This window comes from Oreochromis aureus, linkage group 3 (genome assembly GCF_013358895.1).
Source record: "Oreochromis aureus strain Israel breed Guangdong linkage group 3, ZZ_aureus, whole genome shotgun sequence".
Classification (NCBI taxonomy): domain Eukaryota; kingdom Metazoa; phylum Chordata; class Actinopteri; order Cichliformes; family Cichlidae; genus Oreochromis; species Oreochromis aureus.
The window spans coordinates 56,262,190-56,287,054 of record NC_052944.1 but is presented as its reverse complement, the minus strand read 5'-3'; the positions used below and the strand labels follow the sequence as shown (position 1 = coordinate 56,287,054).

General features: G+C 38.0%; 1 protein-coding gene across 1 annotated transcript; it reads right to left on the bottom strand.

Annotated features, from left to right (window-relative positions):
• Positions 1-1,881: 1,881 nt before the first annotated feature.
• Positions 1,882-20,403, bottom strand: LOC120433961 (serine protease FAM111A-like). Its single transcript, XM_039601177.1, has 8 exons — positions 20,353-20,403; positions 19,751-19,807; positions 17,979-18,026; positions 17,133-17,189; positions 14,674-16,221; positions 8,891-8,972; positions 7,949-8,230; positions 1,882-2,600 (listed from the first exon to the last, which is right to left on the bottom strand). The coding sequence occupies exons 3-8, from the start codon at positions 18,003-18,005 to the stop codon at positions 1,882-1,884; spliced, it is 2,715 nt and encodes a 904-aa protein (XP_039457111.1). The 5' UTR covers positions 18,006-18,026; positions 19,751-19,807; positions 20,353-20,403.
• Positions 20,404-24,865: the final 4,462 nt, after the last annotated feature.

Below are 24,865 nucleotides of genomic sequence, written 5' to 3'. Positions count from 1 at the left end.
ATGAATCAGTTTAATAAATGTAGTATTTATCACCTTCTTCTAAGTCAGGAGAATAATGCGAACTAAAACTACATAATAATTTCACAATCTTTAACTAGGGGTATAACGTGGCATAAGATAATATAATAATCTCACAACATATAGTGAAGTTAAAATTGCAATAAAATCAAAGTTCATAATCAAACAAACAAATAAGCATGCATTTTTTCCCACCACAAGACACTGAAAACTTCAAATGTTTAAAAGGTGAAAATTAACTGACAAAATTGGCAAGATTGGCAGGAAACATTTTAAGATATAGAGTGGAACTGTTTTACATGCTGTGTTGCTTCACTTCTCATTTGTTAACAACCAAAATCTTCACAAAAACATTCAATTTCCTTGTTAATACAAATTAAAGCAAACGTAACAAATAATGAAGATTCTCCAACGTCAAAACAGAATATTTATTCAAGTGGACTTTAATAAATCATAAGGTGTAACTTCACTTGAATACATACCAGTCAGGTTACAAGCATTAAGAATTACAAAAAAAAAAAAAAAAAAAAAAGAAAAAAGAATTACAGCATCTTAAACATCTACAGTAAGGCCAAAAAAAGCAGAAAAACAGTTTTCATTACAGTAGCTGAGCAATGAAAAAATCATGCTCACAACCACTCAAATAAACTTAAAGGGTCATAAAAGCAAAAGGTTTACTATTTAAATTTGTTATGTTGACAAAGGTACATTTATTGATTCTGTTATAATAAGAAAGTAAAATTAATCCAAACCCCCCCTAAAAATAGGCATGAAAACATTTTGATAACTGAAATAAAAACACAAAATGCACTTTTTTTTAAAAAAAACTAAAAAGAGCTGGACCTACAAAACTACAATAAAATTAAAAAAAATAATAATTCCAAAACGGTTACATTTGTCAACCCAAAAAGTATCAGTGAAAATGGTTATCAAGAATTTAGATGTCTACCTGAGTACTCACCAACTATGTAATGATAATGTAACCCAACCAGTGCAGGGGCCTCCCTACACCCCGGACTCTGCGTTGTGTAATTTTGTGTTGGATTGGGGTGCACAGTAGAGAGACCAGTCGGACACAGGCGTTCAATTTGTGGCTCGGACCGCGCCGTTTATTCAAATGCTGGGGCAAACACCACTCCAACTCTGCTGCTGGCCCTTTGCAAATCACAGTAAACACTGCGCCTGATTATCAACACATAGTGAAAGCCAACAATAAATATAAAATAAAACACATTAAACAAAAAATAATCATGTAGTCAAGGCATCTTTACACAATTCTTCGGTCTCAGGAATGAGCATGACACAAAACTAACATAGCCGGATTACCAGCAAACTGTAGCTGAAAAGCTAATGCTTCATCTTGCATTACTTTGCCCGAATGAGTGCTCTGCTAACTAGCGGAAAGGTAACCCGAAATCGCGGCAGATATTACAGAATGAAACATGCACACAAACTCCTCGTACTCTCATCAGACAGTACATGAACATCTCAATAAACACAATATATACTTAGCAAATCGCCATTTGACACAGTGGAACACTTAATTTTAAACAAAACCATTGCAGTACACCACGGACAGTGCTTACCTTTGCAAATCACAGTAAACACTGAACCAAGATGGCGCCCGCGCGAACGAGAAATCTGAACTACGGTGTCCTGCAGAGGACAAATGTTCAAAATTGCTAAAATCTACAATGTATATGCAGCTCAACAGTGACACCTTGTGACTTATTCCAGTCACTGCCTTACAATAATAATAATAATAATAATAATAATAACTGATACTAAAAGCTAAACAGAATTAAAAATAAGAGTTCAACTCTTGTCTGTGTGAAAGAGAAGTTAGACTTTTAGGAAGGCAAACTAATTACTGTGATTATTCTCTCTCTGTGCTGTGCCTGGAGATTCTGGTGCATGACTGATCTCCATGTCCTCCTCAGAATCTTCTGTATTACCCTGAACACCCTGCAACAGCTCCTCAGGTCTGTCTTGCTTTGACCCCAAAACAGACGCAATAATGTTTTCTAGGTGTGGATTTCCCTTTGCCGCCTCCTCAACTCTTCCCACCATGTCCTCATCTCCCTTTATTATATCCAAAAAGTTTTTAAATATAGTGAGCAGAGGAAAGGAAAACTCAATCACACTGTGATTAGGCTTTGGATCGTCATAGAAAAATCCACCAGTGTGCAAACCAAATACTTGTCCATAAGCATCGAATACTGGGGAGCCAGAAGAGCCGTGATACATGAAAGAGTTGTAGGTCACCCTGATGTCTTTATATGGGTCATTTTTGATCGCCTGATTGATTGCATAAATAGTGATGAAATATTCCTTGATGTCCTCTAAATTTTTGCTAACAGCCTCCTCTCGTCTGTCTTTCTCAATGACACATGTAGGATCCATTTTTTTCACTCCTCCTCCTGGGTGTCCAACAACACAGGCCGCACCATCTAAAGGTACAGGTCCAAATCTCTTGAGGAGCCCTGGTGGAACCTGATTCTCTGTTTCTAGCTTAAGTATGGCATAATCTAGGTCGTCTCTGACCATAAACACCTTGGCATTGATCTTGTTCATGTCTGATTCTTGTTTTTCAAAGTTAAAGTCAGCAGTAATGTTTACATGTTCAGGCCAATTAGGTAATTTTGATTGAACCCAGTCTTCAAATAAGTGGGCATTTGTCAAGACAAAGTTGTCAAATAGCACAAAACCTGTGCCCTGCTTTATGGAGGAACCAGTTATGAGACAAACTGACTTGCTCAGCTCTAGCAGCAACCTGACTTTGTTTCCCTTTGTAATTTCATAGTCATTCTTCTGATGTGCTGCACACTTGCAAATTGCTAAATGTCGCATCACATGAGGAGTTTCCTCCCGTGTAAACAGATGTGTCCCATGATAAAACCTTCTCCACACACTAGAAACAAAAAACTAATTTCAACCGTTGTTACATCTTATTCACTTATTTTATAATACAGTTATTTTTTCAAATCTAATATCAATCAGCTAATTTGCATATCAGGTTATAATGCGCTAAATTGACAGGTCAACAGAAATGCACGTTCAAAAGATTATCACAAAAGAGAATTTCCTCCATACAGTAAATTACTTGTGTTGCATCAATCAAGCAGAAAGCATCTCACAATTTATTGTATTACCAACTAAATTTATTGTCTGATCACTGCTTGGTCATACCAGACTCTCTCTGTGTCTTTATTTTTCCTTCTGTTTTCACAAACGTTTCACCTATTGTCCTGCAAGCTGGAGAGTTAAATGTCAGTAGTGGGTAAATTCAGCAGTTGATAACAAAACTATTAAGTTTTTCCTGTTTTAACACCAATGTGAGATATAGAGGCGCACATATAGTGTGTGCTCTAGTGTAAGCTGCTCTTCATTGCATGTATATGTGTTAGTGCACGCTTGCATGCAGGGCCTCTGGGCCTGTCTCACCCAAAAGGGCATTTTCTTAACAGTTGCCTTTCACTCGCGTGTGTTAAGAAAGGCAAATGTGCTTGTAGCAGTTGTGAGATTATGTTACATTATACCTGTAATCAAAATGAGTGAATCATGATACTGCTGTAGGCCACATCATACTTCTTGTGTAATCAGTATGTAGTTTTAGTTTGCATCACACTTCTTAGTTAAAAGAATTTGAAAATCATTAGATTTATTAGATAGGTTTGTATTATCCTATACTGCTGATTCACTGCTGATTTACTGTGAGTGAGTTACACTGTTTCATGACATTTCATACTGCCGAGTTATGAAGAGAATATTGTATTCAGAGAGTAGGGGCCTCTCTCTTTTTTTTTTTCTTTGTGATAGTAAAGAGAACAGAGCACATGCCACGGGAGCGTCACCCCCACCCTTGGTGGAAGCAGAAAAACAGGGAGCCAAGGTCATAACTCAGGCTCACAAAGAGTCAGAAAGAATGTGAATACTTAGTTTTGTGGCTGTGGCGCATTCTGTATGGCTTCTTTTCTTTGTTTAGTAGCTTTCTGCCTTCACCTGAGGGTGTGCCCTAAGCATGTGACTTCAGGTCTCCATAATTGGAGTTTATTTAAAGATAAATAAGATGATTTCATATATTGCTCGCAGATCATGCACTAGACGATATGTTGCAGTATTAGCCTGCTTCAACACTTAAGCAAAACATCACTCTTTGTTTTATTATTATTATTATTATCCTGTCTCAAAACAGAAAATGAAATTGTAGTTGTTCTTGGCTGAGAAACACAAAACCTCTTTTTTTTTTCTTTTTTTTTTTTTTTAAAACAAGAAACTAAGTTTTAATTTCTCAGCCTTGTCACATAAAACAAAACAGATAACCCAGCTCTCAGCTGGCTCTGGACTTATCATCATCAAGGACACAAAAGAAAAAGAAAAAGCTGCTGCCAGAAACAGAGCAGAAGTGTGAGGAAAAACTGAGCTCACAGACAGCTGCATGTGTGACCTTTAATATGCAGCTTCTGCTCTAAAAACAAATAAAAATAAAAAAATGTGTAACTTGCTCATCAGCTTGGTAGTGTCCACATATTTAATTCATTTTATTCAGCTTCTCAAACGTGTAGCTTTAGCTGTTGTATACAGGGTTTGGCTCATTAGTTGTTAGTATAGGTTTGGTCTTCATCTTAACAAAGTCTCATCTAAGATGACAGGTTTACGAGCAGGTCAAGTGTCTCTATGCACCTGATTAGTGTAGTTATTTCCTTATTTTCTTCATCTCCTATATCATTGTACTGAGTTTGAGCAAACCTTAAGCTTGAATCAGACTACTTTTAACAATCTTCCACCTCACATCATAACTGACTGAGGTGCCTCTTCCTATTAATAGTATGTCATTATTAATGTTATCATTGTATTGTTTTTCCTTTTTATAACAGCAATAGTATATTACAATACACTACTTTACTACTAATATACAATAGTATATTAGTTTATATTTTATTATGTATCCATCACGGGTCTGTGTGAACCTGCAGCTTCACACCTTCCCAAGCTGGAGACATTTTCCTTGGCTGAACAATGACACAGCCTTAATATGCCTTATGCATCTCTCTTTTTATTTAATATATTTTGTGTGAATTATCTGGTTTCATGCATTCTATTCATTCAGCTTGGTTGTCTTCCCAATTTTGTTTCATTGCTTTAATTTAAGTTAACCTTAATTTAACCTTTTGTTTATTCCACTTCATTCCTCTTTCCATGCTTTAAAATATTACAACTCTTGTGTATGCTTTGATTTCTTTTTAGCTTCCTTTTTAGTATTTATTTCTGCTTGGAGGGTTTCTTATAATTTAGTTAATGCATTTTCCCTCCCACGTGGGACATTTAGTTTTCTTTGGATTTCTCCATCTATATGCACTAATTTGTCCGGCGCCTGGACATTTCTTTTCTAGCCACTGCTCGTCAGCAGTGAGTTTTGTTGCTTTATTTCCCATTTTCTTATTTGTTTTATATGTTTATTTCTACTTATTTTATTTATTTCTTTATGTATTTAGCGCTTAGTAATACACACACACACCTGCGGCGCTTTCACTGGCACGAGAACAGAGAGAGGTGGCTGACACGCCCTTCTACTTTTGAGCTATTCTCAAAAGCGGTGTCAACTTTATGTGATAAAACACGACCTTCCTCTCAGTTCACCAGTACTTCAGCAACCGACAGTAAACAAATCAGTGGAATAGTTCAGCCTCCTTATTGTGCTGTAGAAATCAACTTATTCCACCAAAAAAGACAATAAAAGACAGACAGTTTCAACGCGCGTTCACGCTACCAGCTTCCTTAAAGCGAGCGTAGTGCTTCCAGCCTTTCTTAGGCGAGCTTATAGGCCTATTTTACCCTTTCGGGGAGCTACCAATCATTCTTAGACGAGCTCAATATTTATTTTACTGCTTCCAACCCTCTGCGGGCGAGCTGACTACCAGTCCTCAAGACGAGCTTAATGCTTCCAGTCTCTCTTGGACGAGTCTATTTCTTTTAAGTTTCGTTTTCGTTTTTGCGCAAACCTTTATTATCTCAAAGTAGTCTGTCCTACCTTGGCGCTGGTTTCTTCAGATGCACCTGATCAGCCCCCGACGGTGCGGACCACTTGTAAAACGTTGACCAAGACCCGAATTCACGCTCTTGGGTTTTATCACGCACCTAGTGCGTGAGCTGCCGGCAGACTTCAATGTGGGCTTCTCGCACCGACGGGACCTGGTGAGGTGCCTCTTATGGGAGCTGCTTTAAATAGGCCGTCTCATCCGGCTCGAAGGACCAAGAAATGTTGGGGGAAAATTCCCAAATAGAAGGCTGCCAAGTAAAACAGAGACACAGTGAGACAATATAATCAATCAATTACATGTACATGGGTGAATCGTCTCGAGAGACAGTCACACAGTACACTTCTTTATTGCAGGTTATATAGGCACAACAGGGCGGAGGCAGTCTCCGCCAGTTCTCAGAATATAGATTACAAATGTATATCTTGCTAAAGAATATAGATTGCTTAACAGACAAATGCATATCTTGCTAAAACGTTCTGTTCATACTATACTAAACATCTGCTTAAGTGGCATTTTCCGTTCCTCTTTACACAGGAACTTGTCCTCACAGGCATTTGATAAGCGTAGGCAAGGCTTCATGTTTATCAGAGTGAATTGTCATTCAGAGTTTACACAATCACAAGCAAAGCATATCAGGGTGAATCGTCATTCGGAGTTTTACACAATTACAAGCAAAGCATATTTGAATAATAAAATCTTTTCACACTGGTTCTGACACTAATTATGTAGACGATCTATCTAGGAAGGGGTCAAGATAGCAGTTAAGATCTCCAGCCACTATTATATTAGAGTCGTTGTCTGGGAGCAGATCAAAAATTCTCTTAAAGAAACTCGGTTCATCTGTGTTTGGGCCATATATATTTAAGAGTGTTAAGGGATGAGAATTTATGGTACCAGAGACCATTATGTATCTACCTAGGGGATCGGTAACCATAGAAGTCATTTGGAAGGGGACATTCTTCCCAAAGAGTATTGCGACACCACGCGCATGCGAGGTGAATGGTGACTGATATATCTGAGATACCCAAGTGCACTTTAATCTATCTTGTGTGTCTTTTTTAATATGAGTCTCTTGCAGAAAGATAATATCTGCCGATAAGGATTTCAAATGCTTAAAAACGTTCCCCCTTTTTATAGAACTACCCAGCCCCTTCACATTCCATGAGATCAAGTGCAAATTTCCCCCCCTCTGCCTTTACACCACCCTGGACATCAATCATCATAATTATAAGTGATCAAATTCAAGAATTTAATCTTGCATAGCATAGAAAAAATAGAATACACACATCCGAGCCACAAAACAAAAAAAAACAAACAAAAAACCCCCAAAAAAACAGAACAAAGAAAAGCAAATAAACAGACAAACAAACAAGACCCGCCCAACCCCCTGCGTCTCCCAAACATGACGCTAATCTACCCCCAATAAGCAAAACAGAGGCTGCTGGGCAAATTGCAAACCTCACTTGTCAAAGTCGCAATGCCCTCCACCGCAACCAACCACTTATTTAACTAATATTAATTTTCAAATATTCGAATATATTACAGAGCTGTGACACATTGCCAGATAATTTTGATAAACTACGCGCTTTTGGCGAGAGCCGATTAGCGCCACAATGCGTTAATAGTTAACATACAAATGAAGAAAACGAAAACGCCAGAAAGTCAGATAATAGGAGCAACCCGTTGCAGTCTAATAGTCCACAGAGTGACGCACAATACAAACTGATTGCTTGGTCACCTTATTGAACTGAGGAGAAAAGAAAAAAAAAAAGGGATGTGCAATCTCAACCAGTACACACATTACTCCTTCTCTGTAGCACTGTGTTTCTTCTGTTGGTGAGCTGCCTCTGCTTGTGCTGGATGATTGAAAACCTCTGGAACATCCCCACCTTTCCAATACACACGCAGCTTCGCCGGGTACCGTAGCTGGAATTTTATTCCGTCTTCTCTCAGGACTTGCATCACGTTCCGGAAGGAATGGCGCTGACTCATTACTTCGCTGGTGTAATCTGGGAAGATCAGAACTTTATTCCCCTTGTACTCCATCTTTTTCATCCTGGCGAGCCGTAGAATAAGCTCTTTTGTCTGAAAGTGATGTATACCAGCGATGATGGTACGCGGCTTCTCGCCCGCTGCGGCATAGGCCATAGAGATCGATGAGCACGGTCGACCTTAAGTGGATATGGGAAGTGTTCCTTACCCAGTAGTTCAGGGATAAGATTGAAATAAACTCCGTCGGTCTCCTTCTTCTGAGCCCTCTTTGATGCCAACGATTTTTATGTTAAGTCTCCGAGAACGGGCTTCCAAGTCTAATAGTTTAGGTTGAAACTGATTGACAAGTTTTGCCAGTTCCTCACTGTGAAAAGATTTTGTTTATTATTCAAATATGCTTTGCTTGTAACTGTGTAAACTTCTGAATGATATGCTGTGATTGTGTAAACTCTGAATGACAATTCACCCTGATAAACATGAAGCTTTGCCTATGCTTATCATATGCCTGTGAAGACAAGTTCCTGTGTAAAGAGGAACGGAAAGCAGATGTTTAGTATAGTATGAACTGAACGTTTTAGCAAGATATGCATTTGTCTGTTAAGCAATCTATGTTCTTTAGCAAGATATACATTTGTAATCTATATTCTGGGAACAGGCGGAGACTGCCTCCGCCCTGTTGAGTAACCTACATGCCTATATAACCTGCAATAAAGAAGAGTACTGGGGTGACTCTCATTAGAGACGTTCACCCCATGTACATGTGATTGATTATATTGTCTCACTGTGTCTCTGTTTTACTTTGGCAGCCTTCTATTTGGGAGATTTCCTCCAACACTCACATTTGGCCTCAAGCACTCCCATTCGCTCGTCCATCGCGTTAACCGCTAGTTCCTGACCTTCCAAGCGGTTCTGTAGGTCGGCCTGTCACGGATAGCACTGACTTAGCCTCAAAAGCATATAACCGCTCATCGAGTTTCTCCAGGATTGATTTAGATATTGTCTGGCATATTTCCTGGCATATCTTATACATTTCACTCTGGTCGTCTGAGGTGCCAGCTTTAGGCTCAGCCAAGGCCCCGCTTGCACAGTTGTCGTTAGCGCCAAACTCGATAACATTGGCGTTGCTAATGTATCCGTCGATAGTCTTATTCTTGCCTTGGCTTTCTTGGCGGTGACATTTTAAATAAACAATGCAATAATTAATCCACAGATACAGTCGGTAATTCCAGCTCCTAAATGATTTTATCGTGATATCCTGTATGTTTTTAGAACACTGCGGTGGAGAGCTCTAGCCGACGAGTCTACATTGCACACATGCGCACTAGCGCCTCTCATTATGAGCACCTTATACAGAGGCACCATTGAGAGTATCCTCACTAACTGCATCATCACTGTGGTATGACTCCTGCACTGGGTCCTGCAGGAAAAAAAATGACGTGTAGTGAGAGCAGCGGAGAGGATTGTGGGGACCTCTCTTGCCTCCCTCCCCAGGAGATCTACTGCGCCTGCCTCATCCGGAAGGTCCTCTCCATTACAGGTGACTCCACTCATCCCTTCAACAGCTTCTTCAGTTTGCTGCCATCAGGAAGGATACTAAAGAGCCTCCGGGCCAGAACCCGCAGACTGAGAGACAGCTTCGTCCATCAGGCTGTCAGGATGCTGACCATCTCTGAATCGAGAAGGGGGACCAAGGGTACATCTTTCGCCATCTTACAATGCTGTGATTGCAGCCATTCCCCAACTCTCTATGAATGGTACTCATGGCCATTCGAGAATCTGTGTCTTTGATTAGTAGTCGTTGATCAATGGTCATAAGAATTTGCATACTAACAATCATGGAACTAACCCCCCAGCACATTGTTCATTCAGTGGTGCTAGTTTCCTTCACTATGCAAATGTACTGTTTATAAGGTTGGGGAAACCTGCAGTCAGATGAGACTGAAGAAGTCACTTGGATGAGTGACAAAACGTGTCTCCCACTGAAAATGTCCAGATGAACAGAATCAACCTTTTGGAATTTACTTACCTGGATGATTGAGCACGCATCAGGACATTATTTTATTAATATTTTTGAAATGTTAGCAGCACAAACGAAAATTTTTTGCAGCACAAACGTAGCACAAATGTTTGACATCATTTTTCTTTGGTTTGGGTAATGTGGGGGGGCTGGTTGACCTTTTGACCTTTACATTTTCGTTAATATCTTTAAAACAGAAGCAGCACAAACGACAATTTTAGCAGCACAAACCAGCACAAAGGTAGCCCAGTTGAATGATACCAGTTTTGTTTGATTCCATTAATGTGTGTGTGTGTGTGGGGGGCGCTGGTTGACCCCTGATGACCTCTAGAAATTTTTATTAATATCTTTAAAATGATAGCAGCACAAACAAAATTTTTTGCAGCACAAACCAGCACAAATGTAGCACAAACGTTTGATACCACTTTTGTTGGATTTGAAGAAGGTGGGGGGGCCAACTTCACTCAGGTCGTACACTTGAGCCTCTGAACTAATCAGCATAGAGCCAAGCAGCTAAGGTTGCTTAGAAGGACTTACACCAGAAGAAGTACATTTTTTTTCTGGTATGAATTATTATGGTACATTAAATATCTTAGATTCTGAAATTACAACCAGAACGAAGCTGGGCCATGTTAAGATAAGACTGGTCTAATAACTGTATGAAGCACATTTCCTTGGTGCGTGTGCCTGATGCATGCAAAAGAAAGGCTGCAGGAAGCACTTTGTTCTTCAGAGTCTCAATGGTTTGGTTCAGCAAAGAACAGTGTCTCTTTACTAAAGCTGCATTTGTGCCGGCAGATGCTCATCTCATCTCCTATAAAGTTGTCTACTGAGTGGCACAGTCTCAAAAGCCGCACAACTGCCAAAGAATTAATACTCCCTGTGCTGTGGCTATGGTTTTCACTATGATTGATGACACAGCAGCCAGCAAACTATGAGCTATTCCTCTGTCCAATAATACAATCAGCAGGCAAATTTCTATGTCAAAGAAGAGCACCTTAATGATAAGGTGCGTGACAGCCGCTTTTCTCTGCAGATGGATGAAGTTTCAGATTTAACTGTCACAACTTTCTTCTGAAACCTTGTGGCATACCTCAGTGACATGTTTCTGAAACTCAATGAACTGGATTTCCGCTTCAGCTTTTGTTGATGCCCAGTTAAAGTGGCTTTGTTTAAAGCGTATTGCACAGCGCTATATACTGCCCCCTTGTGGTCATCCTACAAACAATGCAGCATGAAGAAGCTGCTGCATATAATGATGCAATGAGGATCCTTTTTAGGATAGGGGGTAGTGCCAGTTAGATGTTTGCAGCTGTGGATGTTTGGACTTTTAAAGCACCTTTAAGACATTTCATGTTCACATTTAGAGGTGTGTGCAGCTGCTTTTTCTCTGCAGATGGATGAAGTTTCAATGGCTCCAGTAACAGTATCATTTTAGCACTCTCAGATCCGACAGTGAGTGATTCCCGTTACTCATCCAGTCTGATGAAGCACTAGTTGAAGTTTTTGTGCATTTATTGATTTCTTTTAGGTAATCGTGTATTTTATGTATAATATGGTTTTAGATTTTTACAATGGAACTGAGCGAGTTTAGACCCCTGGAGCACGGACCCTCCCCCACCTGTATATAGAGTCTTCCGGTGTTGTTTAATAAAGAACTGTTTAACTGTGTCAGTCCCGCCTGCCCTTACACAGGTATTTCTTAAATCCAGCTTCACACACTATTTAATCTAGGTCAGTTTTTGAGCAGGTTTCACTGGTGTAAATTAGCCTATATCCTCTGAGATACAAACACGGGTGAGAAAGTTACAACTCACCTTTCCTCCAGATGTTTCCAGATGTTTCTCAGCTCAGGCTGAGAGAGCCGCTGACTTTCACAAACATGCGCTGAAAGCAGGTGGGAAGTGGAGCAAAGATCCACAAGATTTTGTGACAGCAGCTCGTAAAGTTGATGATCGGGTGAATAAGAGCGAAAGTTGGGCGAGCGCTCAGTCCTCTGACCGCTTCGGTGCGAGAGTGAGTCAGAGCAGTCAATACTGGCGCCTCTTCACCGGGAACAAATCCGCAAATAGCCCCGCCCATATCTGTTTATTTCAACCCATTTGCATCACAGAGACAAATCTGCTCAGCATGAAACGTATGGCGGGAGTGTGAGTGTGACATACATTTTTGTGGCTTGTTAACATCTTTCTATTTAATAATTAAACTGTTTCATTTAAAACTATAGTTTAAAAAACTGTCCTGGCTAAATTGCACCACAAAACCTCCCACTTTAGAGCAATGACTGTCATATCTAACGGATTGCAGTGTGTGTGTGATTATGTGTGTGATTATGTTTCAAGTCGGGCACACACACATACATACAAAACCTACATGTGTTTGTGTCTGTGGTCAAATGTTTGCATAAATTCATCATGGGCATGAATATCGTGGTATTTGTGATTGTACAACATACATCTTTAATGAGTTTAAAATTTGTATTTAATCTAACCTTGGCCTGGTGGTGGTGCTGTTCATTTTTTCTGTTATGTATATATCTTTGTATGTATGCATCTTTTCTGTAATGTAAGTGCAAGGTGGCAGCTGGCTATTGGTGGGAGACTGGAGGCAGAAACTTTAAATTGGGGCCTGACAAGACTGGCCTTGCTCTGCCTAGTTCCTGATTCTAACTTAACTGCTGTATCCATTAAAAGTCTAAAACTAGACATTTATGCCCATGATGAATAGTATAAGATCAAAAGCATTAAGTGATATCCACTTTGCTAACAAAATGTATGACAGAAAACCGAGTAACCCACCAACTAAAGAAATGTGAAGAAAAATATTGTGAAATCTAACATTCATTTGGATCAGGGAAGAACAATTCTCAGCTGGAGTACATCATCAGAGTTAGGAGGAGATGAATAATGCTACCATGACAATATGTATTGAGAAACCAAAAATCCCTTCTGAAAGACACTTTGCCTTCTTCAGATGTCAAGTAGAGGAAACTAAACTCCAGGTTAAATTTATCTAAGCTCAAAATCCTGTTTTACAGTACAGACTTCCAAGGGCACAAGTTCAAATAAACAAAGCCTAATGTGTTCAGTCACAAAGAGAGTAATCATTAAGTGACTGGAAAAAGATGCAGTCTGATGATGAAGTTTCAAAATGCTCCTGTCATTGTCGTAATTTTCTCTATAAGTGGTTTTCGAAAAAAGTCCTGTATACAGAAATCTTTAAAAAAAAAAAGTAATTGAAACTCTCAAAACAGACTTCTCGAGGAGCAAATCTTTCTACTCTGGTCTAAAAAGTACATTTACTGATTCACTTCTGAACTTATTTTATTGCAATTTTAACTTCACTATATGTTAAAGTTCACAATCAAACAAAAAACAAAACAACAACAAGAATGACTTTTTCCCACAACAAAACATTGAAAACTTCAAATATCTGAAAAGGTAAAAATGAATTGACGAAATTATTGGCAGGTCACATTTTAAGATAGAGTCAAACTACTACATGCTGTGTTGCTTCACTTCTCATTTATTAACAACCAAAATCTTCACAAAAACATTAATTTTCCTCGTTAATACAAACTAAAGCAAACATAACAAATAATGAATACTGTCCAACATCAGAACAGAATATTTATCCAAGTAGATTTTAATAAAGCATTAAGTCGAACTTCACTTGAATACATACCAATCAGGTTACAAGCATTAAGAATTAAGAATTAAAGGCTCATAAAAAAACTATTTACTATTTAAATTTTTGTGATGACAAAGTTAAATTTATTGAGCCGGTTTTAAGGTTATTATAAGAAAGTAAAATTAATCTGAAAAAAAACATCTTGATAACTGAAATAACAACACGAAATGCACTTTTGAAAAAAAAGAACAAAAAAAAACAACAACTGTACATACATTAAAGTAAAAATTAAACAATTTGTCCTCAGTTTAAGTCTTTGCCAAAATGGCTACATTTTTCAACCTGGTTATCAAGACTTGAGAAGTCTATGTCTAAGTCAACCCCCCGAGTAATATTGATGACAATGATAATAATGATGATTATAATAATAATAATAACAACAACAACAACTGACACTACAAACCAAATTGAAATAAGTAAACAGCATACTAAAAGCTAAACAGAATTCAAAATAAAAGTTCAACTATGGTCTATATAAAACAGAAGGCAGATCTTCAGGCAGGCAAACTAATTACTGTGATCAGTTTGTCTCTATACAGCCATATGTGCTTTGACTCTTGCCTAACTGATGTCCATTGCCTCCTCAGAATGTGCTGTATTACCCTCGGCTCCTCGGCCTATGTTTTCCCTCTTGCTGGAGAATTTTTAGATCTGGCTACCTACCTAAGCTCAGCCTCGAGCATTTCAGTCACACTCCATTTTATCTGAGCATTCTTCCAAAGCCTCAGGCATGTCTTGATTTGACCCCACAACAGACTTAATAATGTTTTCTAGGTATTGATTTCCCTTTGCCTCCTTCTCAACTCTTGCCAACAGATTCTCATTCCCCTTTTCTTCAGAATACCCACAAAGTTTTCAAATATAGTGAGCAGAGGAAAGGAATACTCAATCACACTCTGTTTAGTTTTTGGAAACCCAGAAAAATCCCCCACTGTGCAAACCAAACACTTGTCCAGTAGCATCAAATACTGGGGAGCCAGAAGAGCCGTGATACATGAAAGTGTTGTAGGTCACATAGATATTTTCATATGGGTCATTTTTGATCGCCTGATTGATTGCATAAAGAGTGATGAAATATTCCTTGTAGTCCTCTAAATTTTTGTTAACAGCCTCCTCTCGTTTGTCTTTCTCAATGACACATGTAGGATCCATTTTTTTCACTCCTTCTCCTGGGTGTCCAACAACACAGGCCTCACCATCTAAAGGTACAGGTCCAAATCTCTTGAGGAGCCCTGGTGGAACCTGGCTCTCTGTTTCTAGCGGCGCTTCAGTTTTTTCTAGCTTAAGTATGATGTAATCTAATTCAGCGTCGCCAACAAACACCTTGGCATTAATCTTGTTCATTTCTTTAAACTCTTGTGTTTCGAAGTTAAAGACAACTGTAACATTTGCAATTTCATGCCAATTAGGTAATTTTGAGTCAATATAGTATTTGAATAAGTGGGCATTCGTCAAGACATAGTTGTCAAATAGCACAAAACCTGTGCCCTGCTTTATGAAGGAACCAGTTATGAAACAAACTGACTCACTCAGCTCTAGCAGCAACCTGACTTTGTGAATTTCACTAAAAGACTGTTGGATCTTTCCAAAATTATCCTTTCTCAGTATTTTCAGTGTTTCCTGAAAAGAATTTTCATGGAATCTACTTTTCATCCATTGTTTCAGACGTGGGTACTGCTTACACAGTAGCTCATAAACCTCCTTAGGGTCAATGCTGCTGTCTGTTTCTTCGGCTGCTCTTTTTAGACTGATTCCTGTCCGCTGTGCTACATTTAAGATTAATCTTATTTCTGTCTTTCGTTGTGCATTATTTGTTGCTTGTTTTCGTTTTTGCTGTTTGAGTTGCACATGGTCAGCCTGTTGATTTAATTCTTTTGCTTCAGTATTTGCTCCTCGTGGAAGACATATCTGGAATTTCTTATTTTCCAGATTATCAATTCTGTCTGTGCACTCAGTCTTACATTTGTCATTGATGTTAACCAGCTCAAAGTAGCCCAGGTCATCAGTGAAGCGGCCATCTCTTTTTAGAGCCTCCGCCACAGTTATCCCCTTCTCTCCGTAAACACAGAGATACCTGAACTGTTTTAAAGTGCCACTTTTAAAAAGCTTTTTTTTTTTGGCATTTAGTCCTCCCTTTGTATCAATGTAAAAGACAGAATAGGCATCTCTTGGATGTACTATTTTGGAATCTTGGACCTGAGCCGATTCTACTTTTTCTGCTTTACATGAAATGGTCAGAACCTCATGATCCCCAACACAAGAACACGGGAAATGTGTTGGAACAATTGATTCGTCGTCTCCTGTACCCATCTGAATGATAACATTTCCATCTGCACCCTTAACCATCTTCTTAAATTTTTTTAAGGGTTTTATGGCCTCCAGCACTGTGCAGGGTTGAACACAGTCAATGGTGTATATCTCATCAGAACTGAACTTCACTCTGAACTGATGTTCATGTGGTTCCTGCAGGAAATCAGAGTGGGGAAATGGAAGTTAGAGGCTGCTAATGTACCAAAAACAAAATGTAATGCATTTTGTTCATAAACAACATTTTTAAAGCCATTATTCTTCTTGTTTTTTGTTTTTTTTAACTGGACTGGGTACAGGAGTCTATGAAGTTTAACAAAACAACAGAAAAACAGATGGAAAAAAATTATGCTGATTCAAAATAATTTGAATGTTAATGAAACTCAATTCACTGTTTATGGCATAATGTCATGTCTGTTGACAGAAGACATCAACAGATCCCATTTCTACACATTTAAGATAACAGGGAAGGTACCGTGTCTTCATACGCTGACTCGGCATTTGACCCATCCTAAATATTTATCAGTCACCTTAAAGAGTGACCTTAAAGGTGAGTGAATGCTGACCCCAGGCCAACTAGGCAGTCAGGCTGCAGTCTCCGTTTCTACCTGTTCATGTTTCCAAAGTACAATAATTATGGTGATCACTTTAAAGTCTCTGTGCTGTTGGCTTTGTGTTCAACCCTAGAGACTAAGAGAAAGATCATGTGTTTCCTCATTAGGATAGGGATTGTGTTCTTGTGTGGGTTGGTTAAATGGTAATTATGTGACAATGCATTTCTGGACATCTTACAGAGTAATGCAAACATTTGTAAAATGAATTAATTTTAATTTTGTTCTTATCCATTCCCTTCCCGAGATATAACTGTGTTGGTGTTGGTATTATAATCAGTATTGCTCCAAGACCATCACTGCGGCTGCGGTCCATCAGGTGTTTCATAGTATGAAAATAAAATTTTGCATGACTTCATTAAATAAACTAAAAAAATAAAAAATAAAAAAAATAGTTAGTTCTGCACGTGGGCTCAGGCAGGAACCTTTGTCAGATGAAACGGTCCAGAAGCTCACCTGACAGGCTGTAGCTTCCTCTGGCTCTGTTTTCACGCTTCTGCTCGCAGGGCTGGCCTGATGAAGAAAGATGCACAAAAAAATGAACTGGGTCAATGCAAATGACAAATATCAAGGTAATGAATGACAAAGCATTACAGGACTATTAGCCAGACTATGTAATGTGTTTTCTCTTACAGAAGAGTGTAAGGTGTTTAAAGTTTTTCATTTGATAGAGAAATGTAATGGCTTCCAATGTAGACTCAGTGTAGACTCTTTAATATTACTGGGTGGAGGGACACATTTTGTTCACCAGACATAAAAACAACTGTCTGTTTTAAAAACAGGAACATGTAAAAGGGACAAATTGAAGCAAGAAATGATAGATAAATCCCAGATTTTGTGTGTGAAACATTTTAATGCACAATTTAGGTACATTCACTCCTGTTCACTCTGCATGAACTGCATAATTAGATGCTCCGATACAAGTACTAACCAGGCTTGACCCTGCTTGGCGTCCGAGATCAAACATGATTGGGTGTGCTCAAGGTGATATGGCCATAAGCTGCATTATGACATGCTAAAAAACCCAGCTAGCTATGTAAACCCTTTTATTTTACATTGCTACATCATGAAGAGAGGGCACATAAGTGAGTTGCTGGCCTCACTGTTTGGAATCTTTGCCATCATTACTGCAATTTCTAATTTCACTGCTAGTATTTGCACTGGATTTTCAGAAAGTAAAGAGCTTAAGTGACTACAACTTGTCCCACTGGAAAATGTAACAAAAACAATTAGAAACTACTCTCAGATCAAAAAACTGTGATGCAATTTAGCCGCTGACAACAGAATACATAGGCTACTTACTTCAACTTTGATGTTTTTCTGAGCCATGTTCACAGATTCAGATTTATTCTGAAAAGAAATCATTATGTTACAAGAATAGATATGGATAGCTTCAATACGATGCCCAATGCAGAATACATGAATGAGAAGTTATGAGTCATGGTAGGAATTCCACCTCTCTATACTCACACTCAATAAGCCCCTTCCTAACAAACCCTTTACCCCTTTTAGGAACCTATATGGATTTTGTTTTATAGATTGATGCCAAGTTATCATCTCCATACTGTTTATAAGAGTGTGGCTTTATCCCACTTTTGTTGTTTGTAATCTCATGACTAAATCCAGCATCAGTGCATTCATATGCATAAGATGGAAAACAGTTCATTCCTATAAATGCAGGCCAAGAGTCGTCTGCTGATAGTATAGGTAGTTTTATTAACTTCTTACTACCCACTGGGTCCCTGGTGACGTATCTAGCCAACTTAGGTGCCAGACATTTTAAAAATCAAGGATGTAAATTCTTCAACTTTCTATTTCTAATGAGGGACATTTTGATATTAGTACCAACTTGTTATGCCAAATATTGTAGCAATCTATAATGCTCAGCATGTTCAGCAAGTCATAACTTACACTGAATAAATGCTAAAACTTGAATAATAAATGTGCATTAGTCACTCAAAGGAAGAACTGTGTATTCTGGCAATAAAGACAATAATAAAAACAATAATTATGGTGGGGGTTTTTTGGTCTGTGTGTGTGTATGTGTGTGATTTCTGGCTTTAATATTAGGTTGGGGTTTTTTGTCTTTCCTCCTTTTTTTAATATGCAGACTTTGTTTAACATATTTTCTAGAATAGGGTCCCGTTTACTTGTGAAGTGTCAAAAAAACTACATCAAAAACATACTAAATGAGATGAATATCAAACAAAACGGAAAAAAATCACATATATCCAAATGTGCTTTAAGAAATTATAAAATTTTCAGTTTTTATGAAAGAGAGGAAAAAATCCCATTGTCTTTCCACTACAGTATGTATTAAAACATTGTTTAAGACACTGAGGCAGTGTGTATGAAAATCTGATCATTTTAAACTCAAAACTGTAGGAAGATTAAAATTTTACAAGCACCACAGTCAAATTGTTATTTGTAAACAATTCTAAATAAAATTTAATTTTCAAACCCAAAGACAAGTTCAAAATTCATGTATGATCTTTCTCCCATATGTTGCTTGTTGTGTGATGAAATGGACACTCGGGGGAGCTGGTGGTGTATAATTTATTCAACAGCCTGTGGCACTCCTTTCAGCAACACCTTGTGAAGAAAAGAACCAACTTCTTAAAGTATTTCTTATTTCATCTGCTTAATTGGTGTCAGTGCCGACTATATACATTTAATTTTGTGAAATATACTGGGATATTTATAATTAGAGTTATTTGTATTTATTAGACCTCTTTTTGTTATATTTTGCAACTGTATCGTTTAATTAATGATTAATTATTATTAATAATAATGAATCCTAAAAGCAATAATACATATTAGCCTGGAATTAATTGATACAGTTTTTTTGTGCAGCTCCTGGAAAATTTGAAACTTCCCCATGAGTTTTGGATGCCAGGGGTTTAACAGCCATCTGTATGTGCTTATAATTACAAAACTAGAATAGACATTTGCTTAAAAGAGATTTGCTAAGTTCTAAGGTATTACTGAGGTCATAGTAGGTGGTGTTGTTATACCAGACCTCAGATATCAAAAACATTAAAAACCTAAAGATTCACGCTGACATAAGGGTTCACCTGAGAGTTAGTATCTCCTCGTGGCTGGGTGCACACTCTGCTGCTTCCAGGAATGTACTATAAAAAGATACACATAAAAATGAACTCAACCAGAATGTTAAGATCATAAATTAAGAAGTATAAAAGAATTATTAGCCAAGATGTTACTTGTTACAAGGTGTTACATTTTTCTTTATGTATGTAATGCATGTGTTAAGTTGGAGTTTCATTTCACAGACATTTTATTGACTTCCTGGTCGACACTCCAAAGGCACACAGTGAGCAAACAGACTGCTATAGTCCCTCCTCTCAAACCTAAAGGACTGCTTGAAGAGCTCAGGTGTGGCTTACACATAAAAGCAACTCAGACCCAAGTTCACTAGGACTTCATCTGAAACTTGTAAACTTGCCAGTTTTTTCTTAAAGGTAATAATCCTTAAAACAACAACAACAACAAAAATATATATATATAATAACTGGTTATATCAGATGTAATTTAACTGACTTTATAAAAGAGGAAATTAGATGACCAACATAGTAACACTAACTCTCTGAGTGAGTCTGTGTCTGGTAGAAAGTCACAACAGCAGCTACACATCCACAGATGATCGTTTTTTACTCACCAAACTACTGCTGCACTGGAGAGATCCGCTGACTTCAGGAAGCAAGCGGAAAGCAACTGAATGATACTGAGCGGGAGGAACCCGTGACCAAGAGAGACTTGATCTCATGGTAACCTATTAACCAATCACATGTGAACAGGTCTTTTGGGGGCGTTTTTACTTTGCATGTTAAACGCTGGATGGGAGTGGGAATAAGCCCACAGTTGAGTTAATTGAATCTAAAAAGTAATTTAAGTTTTGCACATGTCTGTGACTCTTAGACAGTGTTGGGAAGGTTACTTTTAAAATGTATTCCACTACAGAATACTGAATACATGCCCCAAAATGTATTCTGTAACGTATTCCGTTACGTTACTCAATGAGAGTAACGTATTCTGAATACTTTGGAATACTTAATATATTATCATGCTGTTTACAACTACGTGAATGTACTATTGCTGTGATTTATTACTGTTACTGAAGGTCCGCGGCTCCGAAACGTAGTAAAGGGACCTCTGGCTAATACGTCCGGTTCCCTGTCGGGCTGGTAGCCGAAAACTAGCTTTACTTTGTTGTCTGGGTCAACTTTGCTTGCGGGAGACAGAGAGAGGCGTTGAAAGGCTGCTCCAACGGAACTTATTTTTTCCGGAGGAAAACACGAACACAGTGTACAGTTGAGTCTTAATAGCTTACTTACAAATGGGCTCCTCAGGCACTCTTCTTGGCTGCTGTGGTTATTATTATATTTACATGCTTCCAGCTCCCGCTTTTGCTCCGTGACAGCTCGGACTTTTCCTTTTTTCTCCTCCCTCGCTCACAGACACATAACGTGTATGGTAGTCCATTCTCGCTGCAGCACGGACTACACTGCCCATCAGGCTACATGCTTTAGAGCTATGCCTGTAGCATTCTGCCTTTAGCTTAGCACAACAACAACAACAAAAAGCGCTCTCTCCCAGGAAACACGCAGAGAGAGAGCGTCACCCTGTAACCATGGCAACCGTAACGCTGCCGCCTGGAACAACAGAACAGCTGTCAAACAAACCCAAACAGTCCTGACCGCGACAATATGAAACAGGAAGTACCGCCGTGTAATCCATTTATTTCAACAAAGTAACTGTATTCTGAATACCACCTTTTTAAACGGTAACTGTAACGGAATACAGTTACTCATATTTTGTATTCTGAATACGTAACGGCGGTACATGTATTCCGTTACTCCCCAACACTGCTCTTAGAACCACTGGTCTGGAGTAGTGTGTGCGGACAGGGGTGAAGAAAGAGAGGGAGTCATTACATGATTTTATAATGTATAACCCTCTGTAAGAGGAATAAATGAATCAGTGAGGTGTTTTCCTTCATTTACATGCTGCTTGATTGGCTGCAGTGTCCTGAGAGAGAACCTGGCACTGTGGATTACATCTTTCTCTTGGATGCGCTTTAACCCTTTAAAGCATGGTGTATTAAATTTGATACAAGTTTTTTGTGACTTTGAATAAATTGCAATACATTTTGAAGGAAATGTTATTTTAAATTCTAGATTTAGCAAATATAATACAAATTAAAAGTACATTAACTAAAATGAACAAAAGAATAGTAATTAAAATTTAGAGAGTGCCAAGATGAGTAAGCCCGATGAAACTTTGCTCCAAAACAAATAATGTATTAAGAGCAGAAGGAAGTACGTTGCTGGGTTTCGTCACAGTCCCTAGTCACACATATTCAACAAAAATACAAAAGACTTATTCATCAAGATACTGATCAAACGGCAAGTTTATTGCAAAGGTTTGCTTTTTATTGCAACAATAAAAGACCTCCTTATCTTGAAAAAAGACATTTATGAGGCACTGAAATATGGACTTCACAGGACCAGGTTTACTATCTGCCGTGGGCAATGACTCCGAGGAGTTATTAAAAGTGAGAAGCATGTACTTTTAGAACGTGAATAAAGGGTTGTTTTCAAGATATTAAAAGCATCACCACAGGTGAGTAATCTGGAGGGTTTTCCATTTTCATTTAAATGCAATCATGAAAAATCTCATAAGTGAGCAAAGTTAAACAGGTAAGAAAGTAAATTATTAGCTGCTCTTTTTAACTTTCTCCATTTCCAAGCAAACGTTAGCTAGTCTTGCTCACTGTTGATAATGCCACTCAGGAGTGTGAGTACAGAAACTCTAATCCAAGTCCTTAACATGGAAACAACCTCAAAAGCTCTTAAGGGAAACTGTGAGAGTCAGCTACAGTCTAAATTTTCTAAGCACATTACCAATAAACAGCATTTACTACAATGAAAAAGCTCCCCAACACACATTTATATAGTAAATGAACTATATAAATCTTAATTATGCCAACAGGAATTAACCTTTTGGCATAATTAATATTTCAAACATGCAACAGAATTTTCTTTATGAAACCACATGTCCAATAAAAAATACATTTCCATAATTTTAAGCTCCTTTTGTTGTTTTTATTACTTACTTAATTAATACAAAGTGATCAGCAGCAGTTGTGATAAGAAAGCAGTTTGATTTGGCAAAGAAAAGCTTTCTGATGAGTTTCTGATGCATGTACAAACTGTTAAATGTTTACAGGTTATCATTGTTACTGTAACAAATTCCATTTTAAACAGAAGAGTGGGACCCTGTCCCTACGTGTTCCTTGCACATTCTCATACACTGGATTTATCTGATCAGAATGATGACCCTGAGAGGTCAAATGCAATGCAACTTAAGAAAGCACCCGCAAACAGAAAAATACTCTGGAAGCACACAAAACACAATAGAAGTAAAAAAAAACCAACAACCAAATAACCAAAAACCAAAAAAAAAAAAAAACCCAAATCAACAGGCAACACAAAATAGGAGTGTTTTTTGAGGAGACATTAAGGTGGTCACTTGGTCACTTGATTCATTTTAGTTCTGGAGTTTAATGCGCCTAACATCTCATCAAGCTTTATATTCACTGGCAAAGCACATGTATTTATATACATTTGTGCTGAATAAAAGCAGAATCTATGTCTTTATGCAAATATAAACCAATGGTAATATCTTTGTTTCTACATTGTGATTACATGTGGAATCGACTGGTTATTCTTAAATAACTCAAATTTGTAACTGTGTTCCTGTTTAGTAAGCATTAATGTTCTGAATTAACCTCCAAACGAATGGAGTGACTGTGGTTATGTGTCAGACTGGAACTGGGCATTTAAATGACCCTGTCCATGGAGGTTTTGCTTCATAAGTCTATTCATTCATAAACACACATGTAACAAGTTGACACCTACTGCTACATTAAATTAAACATTTACCAACTTCAGCTTCATATAAATTACAACAACAGACACTCAAATTATTTTCAAAAACAAAAGAGTACATTAAATGTAAACAGTGTAATGTGTACACAACAACAATTTAGACTGGACTGGGTAACACTTTATAGTAAATAGCAGGGAAATTTACTTCAATGTTTATGATAATGTTTACTTATTAAGCACTTAAGATTACCTGGACCTGGGGATCTATGCAGATATACATCAAGCTCTCTCCACTCAGTTAGGAACCTTCCTATGAAAAGCTGACTGTTTGACCACAATCCTGGTCACCTCTAGAGCTGCAACATGACTATAGCCAAAATGTAACCATGTTACATCAACATCACTAACTTAAAACACAATATTCATTGAAATTATAAAAAGCCTTTGGACCTGTAGGAAACAACAGGGCTTTAGGATACAAGTGTCCACAGGAGAGCTGGTAGGTGTCTTCTATAAATCCTTCCTCCTCCACGTTCACCAGGATCCTCTGACCACAGATATCATTGGTTAGGCTCCTGCTGGGCATGCCACCCTTGTTGAAAACACACAGGTGCAACATGAGCAGGCATACACATAAATGTTGTTATTGTTTTGTGTTTTACTTTTATGGATTTATATACACAAACAACAGTTTCTGTAGCCATTTTCTTTCAAAAACTGTTTTTTTATTGTGTTTGTGTTAATCTTCAAAAATAATAAGAGCCTCGAAGACTATGTGTACTGTTTGCAAGCACTTAAGCTTAATTTAATTGTACTTTGAAACACTGTTAGCTTTATTTATTCACAAACTAGCTAAAGGCTGCTATGTTGAACTGGGAGGGCAAAAAAACCGTGTTTTACCCCATTGTAAGTCCATAAAAACAGCATAATCATGCCGACATCCATGGAGTCCTCTGCCTTGATCCTGTACAAAGAGAAAAAGGAAATAACTCAGTTATTTAGCTGTACTCATGCCAGTACAGCTAATTTAACTGTGCTCAATGGAACTGAGAGGTGTTTAAATGGAGTTATGTAACTACCACTTACTTTCTAAAAAGATACTAAAGAGGCGTTACACTGTATCTGATAGTATTCTATCCTGTAAAAGTTCTACTGTTTGATAGCTCACTCAGCCAAAAATCATATTTAAGATGCTAAGACCACAGTTTAATATACAATTAATCATAATTTCAACTTCTGACCCCTCAGAGTCACCTGATTTACTTTTCTGTACATCAACTA